The sequence below is a fragment of the Natator depressus genome, chromosome 25 (genome assembly GCF_965152275.1).
Source record: "Natator depressus isolate rNatDep1 chromosome 25, rNatDep2.hap1, whole genome shotgun sequence".
Taxonomy (NCBI): domain Eukaryota; kingdom Metazoa; phylum Chordata; order Testudines; family Cheloniidae; genus Natator; species Natator depressus.
Genome location: NC_134258.1, coordinates 3950686 through 3964602, shown reverse-complemented (window position 1 = coordinate 3964602; position 13917 = coordinate 3950686). Strand labels below are relative to the sequence as shown.

Here is a 13917-nt window from a genome sequence, read left to right as displayed (position 1 = left end):
GGGGATGGGGCAGGAAGGGGCTCCGTCTGGCAGGGCGCGTGGATGGGGCCGTTTGCCCTGGGGCTGGGGCAGGAAGGGGCTCCGTCTGGCAGGGCGCGTGGATGGGGCCGATTGCCCTGGGGATGGGGCAGGAAGGGGCTCCGTCTGGCAGGGGGTCCGTACTCCTGAGATGCAGCTTCTCCGCTCACAGAGTCTCTGCCAATGTCCCCAGCAGGCTGCCCAGCGCCGCAGCGGGCAAAGTCCAGCCCCTGCAGCCTCCAGCTCGGATCCTGGCACCCGGGCAGAACCTGACCAGGAGTCACAGCGGCTGCTGCCCAGCCCCTGTGGTCTCTGCAGCACCCCAAGCTGGAGGAAGAGATTTGACTTCAGTTTCTTTTTTATCATCACTGGTGGCTCGACCCCATCTTCGTGCTCTGTTTCCTGGGCTGAAAGAAGCAGGAATTCCTCTCCCGCTGCTCCCAGTCACAACTGCTACAGCTGAGCATATTTTTTCCTCGTTGAATAGAATTTTGTGTTCTGAAAGAAGTGGCCTCCTGCCTGATCCCGTGAATGAACTCATGAACATATCAGCTGAAGGCGTGGAAGTACCGGACATGCGAGGAGCCACCCGAGATGACCGCATGGCATTCAAGAAGTTCATTAACAGAGTTGTGCAAAATTATAACAAGAAACCAAGAAGGCTGTAGACGTCGTGCTTCATAGAAGGCTTGAGTAGCCGACTTTAATTTGTGTGATGATTTTAAAATCTAATAAAATGGTCATGAAACATTTTTCCATTTTCACTATGGTGCCTTACAGCCCCCCTTCACCCTCACGGTCTCACCCCTCATCGGCCCTGACCCCCCTCCCTGTAAATTTGAACACCACCCCCCAATTTTAATTCCTGGGGAAAACACTGCCTGCGAGGTCTGCATGGGCCACATGCATGGACCCAGCCCCTCCTGAGGACCCCCCTTCCTCAAGCAGGCAGGGCCGAGCTGACCCACTCATGAGTGGGAGTCACTTTCTGATGGCTGAGCTGGTAGGACGCTGTCCGGGCTTGACTGGCTGGTTGAATGGGCAGGACCATGCACCTTGCAGTGTGTAGCATGGGGCCCAGCAGGTGGAAGAGCCTGTGGGGAGGGTATTTCCTGGCTCTGACCAACACTCCAGCCCCCGGCTCTTCATTCAGCTTAGAAATTCACTTTATTTTATGCTGTGTTTCCATGATCAGCTTTGACACAACCCCCTTGAGCTGCATGGGCTAGTGCATCTAGGGTGACCAGACGTCCCGCCATTAAGGCCTTTGTCTTATATACGCAACTGTACCCTCCCCCATGAGAAAAAAATGTCCCAATTTCCCACACTTGCTATCTGGTCGCCCTAAGTGCGGCCTATGGAGCAATGGGCTCAGGCTCTCGGCACACTCAGGCGGACGTCTCTGTGTCGGTTACACTTAACTCACTACATCCTGCTCTTAGGCTTTTCTTCATAACCACACAGGCCAAAACCCTTTATTATCGTTGTTATTCGTGCAAATGCAAGTACAGATTCTGGAGCCCAGTTCTGCAGCATCGGGAGGGACGGGGGAACTCTGCAGCCTGTGAACAGGTGGGGCCTGGCAGGGGGCTTTGGGGGAGAATCCCCTCCAGGGACTGGCTCTGGCTCCCTGCTCCACAAAGGCACCGTGCACCCCCACAGCTGAACGACCAGGGAAGGGGAGAGGGGGCCTGTCCTGCACATGGTTGTGATGTGGGGTCTGTGCCCGCTGCACCCCTGGGCCCTGCATGACAGCATGCAGGAGAGAGCAGCCGCATGGGCAGCCTGCATGGCCCAGAGGAGGCTGCTGGGTGGGTCAGGCCGGCTGCTCGCCCGTGCTGGGACAGGGAGGGGCCGGGCGGAGCTGGGCAGAGACGCAGGGAAGCAGCGAGTTGATTTGTGTGCTGGGCAGCCAGCGGGGTACCGTGGTCTCCCATCCCACCAGGCTCGCCGGCTCCTCACAGGGCGGTCGTTTTATTCTCCTTCATCCCCTTCAGCTCCTCCTCGTTGTCCTTCTCCAGCACCAGGTTGTCGTAGGGGGTTGAGACCGTCCTGCTGAACAGGAGAGACAGCGAGGAAATGTGGGGTCCCAGGGCAGGGCTTGGGAGGGGGGTGAATGGGCAGGTCCCTGGGACGATGGGTGATGCTGAAACTGTGTTCGGATCCCTCGGGGTAATGGCCACTCGCTGGCTCCCCGGGCCCCGCTCCCACGTGTTCAAAGCACAGCTTGCCCAGCCCACACTGGGGCTTTAACACGTTCGTTAGAATCCCCCATGGACACGGCGCTTGGCAGAGCCGGGCCAGTCACTGGCTGTGCAGCGGGCACCCTGAACAGTGGGGTATTGAAGTGCCTCCGGGAGGGGAATCGTCAATCATGGGAGGGGGTGACCGCCGCAGAGCCAGGGAGCCAGCTGGTCGCTGTCCAATGGGCTCCGTCTGCCTGTTCCCATCCCAGCAAGCCAGTGGCTACCTAGTGCCTCCCATTTGCCACTACACTGCTGGCCACAGCGGGGATGGAACCCAGAGCCTCCTGCTCCATAAAGCTCCACCCCTGAGCAGCAGGAGGATCCTCACTAGCCATTAGCAGTATAGGGTGCATGACACACAGCTGAGCAATCCCAGTTCCCACCAGCTGCAAAATCCACCTGTGTGGAGATCTCCCCTCAGAGAAGGCACCTGCTTGTCACGGTTCCCACTGAGGATCTGAGACAGGCACTGTGAGCGGCCCTCACTTTTTATATCTACCCAGCCCACTGCGCACCCACGAGCACCTGCAGGTACCCACACACACATACACGAGCACACACACACACGAGCACACGCACACACAGGCATACACATGAGTATGCACACAAACACACACACACAGGCGTTGCTGTCGGGAGCCAAGCTTGCTTAGTGGCTGGGGCCCTGCTGGCTGCTTGGCCTCTACTCCCAGCTCTGCTGCCAATTCCCTTCCCTGCCTTCATCGCCTTTGTCATGCCTGTGAGTGCCCTGGGCAGGACTGGCTCTGTGTGGGTGTCCCTGGCATACAGGGGATCTGAGCTCACTTGGGACCTCTAGATGTTACAGACACTCCCGTTGCCGGGAGATGCGTGTCCAAGCCATGGGCAGAGCCCATTTCATAGGGCCAATAGGCACAACAAGGCTGCTGGCAGGGCAGGGTATTCATGGGGGTCCCCAATTGGGAGGGATCCAACCAGGGCCCTTATCTGGCCCCATCCCATTGGCCCAGGGCACCCCACAGTCGCCAACATATTCGCCCTCACAGCCCCTGTGGGGCAGGGCAGGGTCGTTACCCCCTTGTACAGATGGGGACTGAGGCCCAGAGAGGTCTGGCCCGAGGGAGGGTGTAGCAGAGCCGGGAATTATAATCTGATTGCCAGGCCGGCACCTGACCACTAGGCCACCCTTCCCCCCAGGCCCAGCTGCACCTCCCCAGAGCGGTGAGGTCAGGGTTAGCTGTCAGGGCTGGGAATTACCACATGAGGCCTGCACCAGGAGCTCTTACACTGATACAAAGTCCAACTGTGACGGGTCCTGCCCTGCCTTCCCCTCCATCTCCAAGCGCAGGAGGCCGATCCGATCCGCGCACAGGGAAGGCCAGGGACTCGCCCCAGGCCATGCGTCAGAGCCAGGAACATCGGCCACCCATGCTGCTCACTTGGCCACCAGCCCACGCTGCCTCCTCCCCTCACTGGCTGAAGTGAGCACCAGGAGAGCGGGCGCTGCTCAGCCCTGCCCTGCCACCAGAGTCGTTGTAGCCAGTGAAAATGGGGGGGCATAAACCCCACAGAAACCCCAAAACGTCGCTGCGCCGGGGCTGCAGCCAGGGAGGCGGACGCTCTACCTGGATTGGGCAGGCTCTTCCAGCGGCTCCTCCTCATTCCTGTGAAAAGAGCAAGGGGGACAGGGAGTCAGAGGGTGCCATGCGGCGGGGGAGGCGGGGGCCTGAGGAGCCCCAGCCAGCGCCAACAGGAGGCTTCCCCCTGACTTCAGCGAGCCTTGGTACCGCGTAGCCGCTGTCCCCAATGCAGCGGGGCCCCCGTCCAGCTCTGGATAAAGAATGCGCCCGTCCCCATGCCCAGTCGAGCGCTCAGAAGTGCAGCTGGTGGAACCCTTTTTGTCTGAGCCAGGGTCCACAAGCAACTGTCCGTTTTGCTGAACTTTTTTGATTTCCCAGCGGGAAAATGGATGTTTCCGTGCCTGGCTGCCCACCAGTGGCTCTTGTCCGCTTTCACTCTCTGCCAGAGAAACTGTCAGAAGCCCCCAAGGGCAAACAGCCCAGGTGCTCAGCCGTCCCCTCAGAGCTCTCTGCCTCGCCAGCTCCCACAGCTGTGGGTTGGCCAGGGATGAGTGCCCCCAATTGCTGCCTCTCCAGCCCAGGGGAGGGGCCAGTTTCACAAGTGAAATTGACAAGAGCCATCCAAGCCAGCTGAAAAATATTTTCCCAGGAAAACATTTTCCCAGGAAGGTATTTCTGTTTTCCCGTCAGCTGTGCTTGAATTAAGACATGCCAGCGCAACAATCGGCCAGGCCAGGCCACCTTAATTCAGCCCCCTTGCTAACGGCACACAGGAGCCAGCTCTCGGGGGTCTCTGTCCAGTGTCTTACACACACGAAAAGAGCCATTCTCCTCTTTCAGGCCTCTGCCTCCTTCACTGTCCGTCGGGGACGCTGAATGAGGCAGGGGGTCCTGGAGGGCAAACAGCGCATCATCCGGTTGGGAAAGGCTGTATTGTCATTAGAGCTGGCTTGGTATTTTTCAACAAAATGGTGGTGAGGGCGGGCTGGGGGGGTGTTAGAAACGGCCAACTCATCAAAACCAAAATGTTTCACAGAAACGTTTCCGTTTTGACAAAACTTTCATCGGGAAAGTGTCTTGGGTCCAGGCTGGAATTTCTGGCTAGGGAGCAACCCTCACCCCAATGTGAAGGCTAGCTTAGTGGGGCGGGGGTGCTTATCTGTGATGGAGAAGAGCCAGGGTCAAGTCCCTGCTCCAAATTAGGCAGAACAGGGACCTACAGTTGGGATTCTCACATCCCAGGGAAGTGCCCGCAGCAGTGGGTTATTCTGGGTTGGGCCACTCTCTTGGGTGGTTTGGGGTGACAAATTTGGAAAGGTCTCGTTCTCATTCTGACATGGAATGAGAACAAATCCGGCACTTTGCCATTTTCTGCTACCTGAAATTCTCATTTCTGACCAGCCGTACCCCCGGTGTGAATGCTCCAGGGGGATGAAGTTAAATAAAAGCAGAAACTGCATCATGCATGATCATAACAACCGTCCCCCAGAGAGCCACAAACAGGGCTGCCACCCAGGACCTTTAGATCCACAGCACAGATCCTCTGCTACTTAAACTTAAGGAGTAGGGAAGCTAGCTGAGGTAGTAGGTTGCTATCCTCCATCTGGACCAGTCATGTGAGGGTACCTGCTAGTGGCTCACACAACTATTTGCAAGCCAGAAGAGGAATGAAGGGAGGCTGGAATGGTGGATGCTGCTCCTGGCTCTCCAAAGGAATATCATCTAGATCAGGGGTTCTCAGCCCATGGATTGGGACCCGAAATTGGGGCGCCAGAATGTTTCAGAGGGTGGCCTGGCAGCTCCTGTGGCTCCGGTCCCACAGGGCTGGCTGGGCTCACCCCCTGCTCCAGGCACTGCAACTCCGGGGTTCCAGGGTCACTCAGGTTTGGCCCAGCTGTCATGACGCCGGGAGCCTGGGCAGGCCAAATCTGAGTGAGTGGCACTGCCACCCCGTGAGCCGGGGCACAGCTCCACTCACACCAGTCAGGGGCATGGGGCAAAATCTTGCAACCCCCAGAGCTGAGAGCCAAGCCCAGGCAGCCCTACAGCACAGCACTGTGGGGTGAGTGCTGGGGCGGGGCAAGATCCAACTGAAACCACCCGGGGCCTCCATCCCCGGGCTATTTACTGGGTCACAACAAGTCAGAGCCATTTACAGAGGGGTCGTGAGCCCACAAAGGTTGAGACCCCTGGTCTAGTGTGTGCAGACACCACAGCCAAGCACTTCCATTCAGGCTGGTTCTCGGAAAGGCCAGTCGCTGTGTGGATGACACTGGCGCCCACTCGACTAGAGACGGCTCTGCCTGATGTTCCCCCTCCGCAAAACAGGACGGGGCCTGGTACTTGCCTGCCTCTGACAGGTGCTGTGACGGGCACAGAATTATTAACTGAGTTTGGGGGAGAGACAGGACTAGAATCCAGTGTCCTGCTGGCTCCCTCCCAGCCCGCCTTCCTGCTGCCGCTTGTCCAGAGCTCAGGCTCTGTGAGCCTGGAGCACGTTCAGTGCAGCTGGAATGGTTAGAGACTTCAGCAGCGAGCTTCCTGCAAGCTCTCCTGCGCATGTGCAAATGGCAAAAACTTGGCCAAAGCCGGATGAGTTTTCATGGGCACAGCAAAAGGCACCTCCCTGAACCAAGGATCGTACCCTTGCCAGGTGTTTATGTTCCTGTGCCAGAGCATGGAGGCGCTTGAGTTCTTCAAAGGAACGGGCAGGAAGGACCCTGGCAAAACCACCTAATTTCCGCAATCTTGTTCTCAGAAAGGCTGGACTGTATCAAGCCCGACACTGAGACCCAGCTGGAAAATTTCAGCCCAAACTGGTAAAATTTGTCAACGTTATGAGCAGCTGAAAACAGGGGCTGATAATGGAAAACATTAGGCCACCTTCGCTACAGGTGGCACTGCCCATTTTGCCTGCAATAGCCTGGCGCAGCAGGGACTTGGTACTTTGTACACACTCTGTGCCCCGTGCTCCCTGAGGCAGCAGTATGAGCAGAATGCAGAGCCCAGGTGTGTCCTGATATGTGGAACGAGCCACAGATAAGCACCAAACTGCTGATTCCAGCCCTGGAGACACCAGAGGGGAGGGTGACCTTCACCAGGCAGCGGGCTCCACTCCCAAGATGACAGGGAGCTGATGCATTGTGCCCTGTGACAACACATTTTGTTCAAGGATCTCAAAAATGTTTTACAAATATGATTAGCGATCGCATAGAGCGTCCCGGTGCTGTGTGGACATTGCCTACAGCACCCATTCACCCAGCCTCCTGCGGGGCAAGAAGCTCTGTTATGCTCTTTATATAGATGGGGAAACGGAGGCACAGAGCGGGACAGGCACTTGCCCACAGCAAGTAAAGTCATTTGCCCCAGGCATGTCACTAGCACAGCTCGGAATGGAACCGAGGAGCCCTGACTGCCTGCCCACCCTGCTCCAACCACTAGATCCCACTCCCCTCCCAGAGCTGGCAGGAGAACCCAGGAGTCCTGACTCCCAGCCCCTGCCCCCGCAACCTACACTAGTCTAACCAGCACTGCCTGCCGGTCACAGCTCTTTGTGGTCTCAGACCATCCCAGTCAGTGACAGTGGAGAGCAGGTGAGGGGGCCAGAGGGCCCAGGAGAGCGGCAGGCGCTCTGCACCACGCAGGATTGGGCTGAGGGGAGGGTCTTGTGGCCTATGCCCTGTCAGACAGGGAGCCCACCTGCGCTTCTTGTAGCACCAGACTCTGTTGATGATCATCAGCATGACAACGATGAAGAGGAAGACCACGACGGCTGTCAGCCCCACCAGCCAGGGCTGCAGCGTCCTGGAGCCCGCAGTGGTGCCCTGCACTGCGCCTGCCAAGCCAAAGGGAAAGACTCGTTCTGGAGAGGGCCTGGAGAGGGAGCTGCAGCTGGATCGGGGGAAGCTGGTGCCCAAGGGGGGTCCCTGGATTGCTTCAGTGATTGCCTCAGGGGCTTCAGCCTCCAGCTCTACTCATGGGCCGCAGTAGTGATCAGCGGGGACTGACCCTCCCAGGGTATCTCCAGGACCCCACAGCCCTGCTTGCTCCAGCAGTCCCAGCCCTGCAGACTTCCCAAAGCCCCCCACCCCCCAGCACAGAGATGAGGCCACGGAGCCCGTGCCCGGGGCCCAGAGAGGCAGGGACGGGCCCTGTTCAGACCCATTTCCTGCTCCCCTCCTGCCAGGCTGCCCACCGCATGCTCTCCCACCCCCCACTCGGTCTCAGCTGGGAGGGGGCATCCCTACCGTCCTGGGCCTGCGAGGAGGCGATGAAGAGCAGGGAGAACAGAACAGCGTGCAGAGGAGACATGATGCCCGGCTCACACGGTGGCTGCCTGTTCCCGGGCACCAGGTGCTGTCCCAACCCAGGGGCGGCACGGGGATTGCGCGAGGCTAGCGGCTCTCCCAGCAGACAGAGCCCACAGCCAGTGTGGGGAACAGCCCGTCTGATGGCTCAGGGACGCCAGCCAGTGGGTTTATTGTGCTCAAGAGGGCAAATGCCAACTTGTGTTTTAAAGGTACCATGGCAACCAGATTCCTTTAACCCTTTGCAGGCAGCCGAGACAGAGGAGGAAGCGGAGAAAATCCCAGGTTCCAGGCCCGGCGCCGCACAGAGAGCTGGCTGAAATTTTTCAGGCAAATTGTTTATTTGCTGCCTAACGCCAGCTCAGCCAACCCGAAATGTGCCATGCATGTGACACGGTCAGTTCCGGCCGGAAAACACTCTCCAGGCCAACCAACTGGGCAGCGTTTGTCCTAGCCAGTGGGGGGCACTGCCCAGGATACTGGAGACCCCCATCTGAGCTGCCCTGAGGGGCGAATGGGGGCTGTCCACGGCTCGGCCAGAACGAGGGCAGACCCCCGAGGGAGGCAAAGCCGCTCTCTCTAGCTGCTCACACAGTCCCCTCCTCCCAGCCCTGTGCACCCCGCTGGTCAGGGGGAGCCAAGCGGCCAGCTCTGCTCCTGAGCCCCAGGGGCAGGTGGCAGGGACAGGCCCTGGCTCTGTAGCTCAAGCTGCAGCCGCTCATGCTCTTCGCCCCCGAGGTCTCCGGTTCAATACCCAGGGGGCTGGCGAGGTAGCAGCCACCCTCAGGTGCTCTACCCCTCCCCCCACCAGGGGAGCCGCAAAGAGTTGACTGCTGATGGGGCCCTGGGGGGGACAGCTCAGCTCTCCAGGGAGCGGGGGCCTTTCACCACCCTGGGTTCATGTGACGCATCGATTGTGCTAAACATTAATGGTGTTATCTGGGTGCCCTGGGGTGACTCACGCTGGCCAGAGACTGAGTGCCAGCTTCCCTTAGCGATGCCCGGTTAGCGCCCCTCACTTGTGCATGCAAACCCCACTCAGCGTTCATCACGCTGATCATGGTGTGGCCCCCTGGGAACAGAGCAAACAGACCCATCGGGGGCAATGGTCGAACCCAGCAGCGGCATGATCCAGGGGTGGGATAGTGCCGCAGAGGGGATCAGCTCGGGGGGCAGGGGAGGAGAGGGACAGAGGAGCAGGAGTGGGGTGAAGCTGAGCAAACAGCCAATCAGCAGAGGAAGTCCAATCAAAACAAAGCCATAGACACACACACACGCCAGCTATGGAGGGTTTCCCCCTTCGCACCCAGGCCCACGGTGATGCCCCCTCTGGGGCACCAAGTCTGCAGCCAAGGGATGGCACGTGCTGCCCCCTTGGTCTGTCCCCCCTCTCCCCATATGTTCTCCCAGCCCGTGGGCCCCTTGGTTTGGGGGCTGAGTCTTCAACTGTGGGCCAAGGGCAATGGGAGGTGGCAGCCAGCCCTGGGGAGCTCAGACCCATCCCTGCGGCAGGAAGCTGTGTCCCTTGGGGAGGGGGGTGGCGTGGGGGCAGACAGCCAGCCAGCCCGCTGCAGTTTGGACTTTGATGTGGCCGCCGAGTGCCCCGAGGTAGCCATGCCAACGGTGCCAAAGTACAGTCAGAAATAAACGCTGGGCGTCTTCCGAGCACCCCGCCCCTTTGGGAGGAGTTGGCCTCTGGCCCATGCTGGCACTGGGGCCAGGGCATCTCATCACAGGGGGGCAGGGGGAAGTGCTGGGACTTGCATCCCACACCACCAGGAGCAAAGGGCAAACTCCTGGTCCCACTGAGGCCAATGGGCATTTGGCCACTGGCTGGCCGGGAAGCAGCATCTTCCGGCCAAGCAACACCCCCTCCCCCAGAGCAAGCCCCATGCACCTGGCTCCTGCTTCTGGGGCAAAGCCCAACCTGGAGCCCTTGTGGAGTATCTCCCCTTTGGTTATTCCTGGAAGGGTCTTTCCCCTGCAACAGGCTGGTGCAGACAGTAAGGTTGCCAACTTCCTAATCACACAAAACCCAAAACCGAACACTCCTGCTCTGCCCCTTCTCTGAGGCCCTGTGACGAAGCGGGACTGTTCTTAATGTTTTCTCTGAATATTGTGGGGGTGCCTCAGTTTCATCCGATGAAGTGAGCTGTAGCTCACGAAAGCTTATACTCAAATAAATTGGTTAGTCTCTAAGGTGCCACAAGTACTCCTTTTCAGTTTCCCCTCTGCAGTTCTTTAGTATCTAGGTGGTGGGATAAGGGTGTATGATTGTTGCAGCGCCCTCGAGGACAGGTCAGGGGTCTGGACACAGAGAATGGCCGACACCCTCTTTCCTGGCAACTGATGGCCTGGGCCCTTCCCCCCTGCAAGGTGAGAGCTAAAGGGTTGGAGAACAAAGGAATCAGGTGACCTCCTGGTCCAGAAAGGGACAAAGCCCAGAGGAGGAGGGGCTGGAGGGAGTTTCAGTTTGGGGCTGGCTGGGGACATGGAGTGAAGTGCAGACGTGGTTGTCTGGCTCACTGGCCCCCAAAATGGACCCAGCTGAGGGGTCCTGTTCTCTGCACCTACAAGCTCTGTGTTAGACCATGTTCCTGTCGTCTAATAAACCTTCTGTTTTACTGGCTGGCTGAGCGTCACGTCTGACTGCGAAGTTGGGGGGCAGGACCCTCTGGCTTCCCCAGGAGCCCGCCTGGGCGGACTCGCTGTGGGAAGTGCACGGAGGGGCAGAGGATGCTGAATGCTCCAAGGTCAGACCCAGTCAAGGAATTATGATGTGATTGGAATAACAGAGACTTGGTGGGATAACTCACATGACTGGAGTACTGTCATGGATGGATATAAGCTGTTCAGGAAGGGCAGAAAAGGGGGAGTAGCACTGTATGTAAGGGAGCAGTATGACTGCTCAGAGCTCTGGTATGAAACTGCAGAAAAACCTGAGAGTCTCTGGATTAAGTTTAGAAGTGTGAGTAATAAGAGTGATGTAGTGGTGGGAGTCTGCTAGAGACCACCCGACCAGGGGGATGAGGTGGACGGGGCTTTCTTCCGGCAACTCACGGAAGTTACTAGATCGCAGGCCCTGGTTCTCATGGGAGACTTCAATCACCCTGATATCCGCTGGGAGAGCAATACAGCGGTGCACAGAAAATCCAAGTTTTTGGAAAGGGTAAGAGACAATTTCCTGGTGCAAGTGCTGGAGGAACCAACTAGGGGCAGAGCTCTTCTTGACCTGCTGCTCACAAACCAGGAAGAATTAGTAGGGGAAGCTAAAGTGGATGGGAACCTGGGAGGCAGTGACCATGAGATGGTCGAGTTCAGGATCCTGACACAGGGAAGAAAGGAGAGCAGCAGAATACGGACCCTGGACTTCAGAAAAGCAGACTTTGACTCCCTCAGGGAACTGATGGGCAGGATCCCCTGGGAGAATAACATGAGGGGGAAAGGAGTCCAGGAGAGCTGGCTGTATTTTAAAGAATCCTTATTGAGGTTACAGGGACAAACCATCCCGATGTGTAGAAAGAATAGTAAATATGGCAGGCGACCAGCTTGGCTTCACAGTGAAATCCTTGCTGATCTTGAACACAAAAAAGAAGCTTACAGGAAGTGGAAGATTGGACAAATGACCAGGGAAGAGTATAAAAATATTGCTCGGGCATGCAGGATTGAGATCAGGAAGGCCAAATCAAACCTGGAGTTGCAGCTAGCAAGAGATGTTAAAAGGAACCAGAAGGGTTTCTTCAGGTATGTTAGCAACAAGAAGAAAGTCAAGGAAAGTGTGGGCCCCTTACTGAATGAGGGAGGCAACCTAGTGACAGAGGATGTGGAAAATGCTAATGTACTCAATGCTTTTTTTGCCTCTGTCTTCACGAACAAGGTCAGCTCCCAGACTACTGCACTGGGCAGCACAGCATGGGGAGGAGGTGACCAGCCCTCTGTGGAGAAAGAAGTGGTTCGGGACTATTTAGAAAAGCTGGACGAGCACAAGTCCATGGGGCTGGATGCGCTGCATCCGAGAGTGCTAAAGAAGTTGGCGGATGTGATTGCAGAGCCATTGGCCATTATCTTTGAAAACTCATGGTGATGGGGGAAGTCCCGGACGACTGGAAAAAGGCTAATGTGGTGCCCATCTTTAAAAAAGGGAAGAAAGAGGATCCTGGGAACTACAGGCCAGTCAGCCTCACCTCAGTCCCTGGAAAAATCATGGAGCAGATCCTCGAGGAATCAATTCTGAAGCACTTAGAGGAGAGGAAAGTGATCAGGAACAGTCAGCATGGATTCACCATGGGCAAGTCATGCCTGACTAATCTAATTGCCTTCTATGACGAGATAACTGGCTCTGTGGATGAGGGGAAAGCAGTGGACGTGTTGTTCCTTGACTTTAGCAAAGCTTTTGACACCATCTCCCACAGTATTCTTGCCAGCAAGTTAAAGAAGTATGGGCTGGATGAATGGACTATAAGGTGGATAGAAAGTTGGCTAGATTGTCGGGCTCAACGGGTAGTGATCAATGGCTCCATGTCTAGTTGGCAGCCGGTATCAAGTGGAGTGCCCCAAGGGTCGGTCCTGGGGCCGGTTTTGTTCAATATCTTCATAAATGATCTGGAGGATGGTGTGGATTGCACCCTCAGCAAGTTTGCAGATGACACTAAACTGGGAGGAGAGGTAGATACACTGGCGGGTAGGGATAGGCTACAGAGGGCCCTAGACAAATGAGAAGATTGGGCCAAAAGAAATCTGATGAGGTTCAACAAGGACAAGTGCAGAGTCCTGCACTTAGGACGGAAGAATCCCATGCACCGCTACAGACTAGGGATCGAGTGGCTGGGCAGCAGTTCTGCAGAAAAGGACCTAGGGGTTACAGTGGATGAGAAGCTGGATATGAGTCAGCAGTGTGCCCTTGTTGCCAAGAAGGCCAATGGCATTTTGGGATGTATATGTAGGGGCATTGCCAGCAGATCGAGGGACGTGATCATTCCCCTCTATTCGACATTGGTGAGGCCTCATCTGGAGTACTGTGTCCAGTTTTGGGCCCCACACTACAAGAAGGATGTGGAAAAATTGGAAAGAGTCCAGCGAAGGGCAACAAAAATGATTAGGGGACTGGAACACATGACTTATGAGGAGAGGCTGAGGGAACTGGGATTGTTTAGTCTACGGAAGAGAAAAATGAGGGGGGATTTGATAGCTGCTTTCAACTACCTGAAAGGGGGTTCCAAAGAGGATGGATCTAGACTGTTCTCAGTGGTAGCTGATGACAGAACAAGGAATAATGGTCTCAAGTTGCAGTGGGGGAGGTTTAGGTTGGATATTAGGAAAAACTTTTTCACTAGGAGGGTGGTGAAGCACTGGAATGCGTTACCCAGGGAGGTGGTGGAATCTCCTTCCTTAGATATTTTTAAGATCAGGGTTGACAAAGCCCTGGCTGGGATGATTTAGTTGGGGATTGGTCCTGCTTTGAGCAGGGGGTTGGACTAGATGACCTCCTGGGGTCCCTTCCAACCCTGATATTCTATGATTCTATGATAAGCCGTGTGAGCTTCTTGCCCTGGAGACAGGCTGCTCTCAGAGAGGAGACTTCACCAGAGTCCTGCCCGGCTTCGTAGGGAGCAGTTCCTGAGCATCGCCCGGGGACTCCGTGACAGGGGCCGATTCGGGGCGGACTCCCACAGCCCTGTCTGAGAACCGAACCCAAACCTGCATCTGGCTCCAGCTGTGCTCAGCTCTCTTGCAAACCTGGCCTCCTTGCCCAGCTGTCTACATCGTCATCCAGGCAGCCAGGGCAGA

The 13917-nt window shown here is 56.8% G+C and overlaps 1 protein-coding gene across 2 annotated transcripts; it reads right to left on the bottom strand.

Moving 5' to 3' along the window:
* Positions 1–862: 862 nt before the first annotated feature.
* Positions 863–8301, bottom strand: SMIM24 (small integral membrane protein 24). Of its 2 annotated transcripts, none has more exons than XM_074939767.1 (4): positions 8071–8301; positions 7523–7658; positions 3869–3907; positions 863–2073 (listed from the first exon to the last, which is right to left on the bottom strand). In XM_074939767.1, the coding sequence occupies exons 1-4, from the start codon at positions 8132–8134 to the stop codon at positions 1977–1979; spliced, it is 336 nt and encodes a 111-aa protein (XP_074795868.1). In that variant the 5' UTR covers positions 8135–8301; the 3' UTR covers positions 863–1976. The 2 variants fall into 2 exon arrangements, with proteins under 2 accessions (XP_074795868.1, XP_074795869.1); XM_074939768.1 differs by having other exon boundaries at positions 863–2070.
* Positions 8302–13917: the final 5616 nt, after the last annotated feature.

Excerpts from the sequence above, each read along its gene's own strand:
- SMIM24 (XM_074939767.1), bottom strand. The coding sequence starts at position 8,134 with ATGTCTCCTCTGCACGCTGTTCTGTTCTCCCTGCTCTTCATCGCCTCC. Across the intron at positions 7,659-8,070 it reads CTCCTCGCAGGCCCAGGACG|GCGCAGTGCAGGGCACCACT; the intron begins GTAGGGATGCCC and ends TTGGCTTGGCAG. Across the intron at positions 2,074-3,868 it reads GAAGAGCCTGCCCAATCCAG|CAGGACGGTCTCAACCCCCT; the intron begins GTAGAGCGTCCG and ends TCTCCTGTTCAG.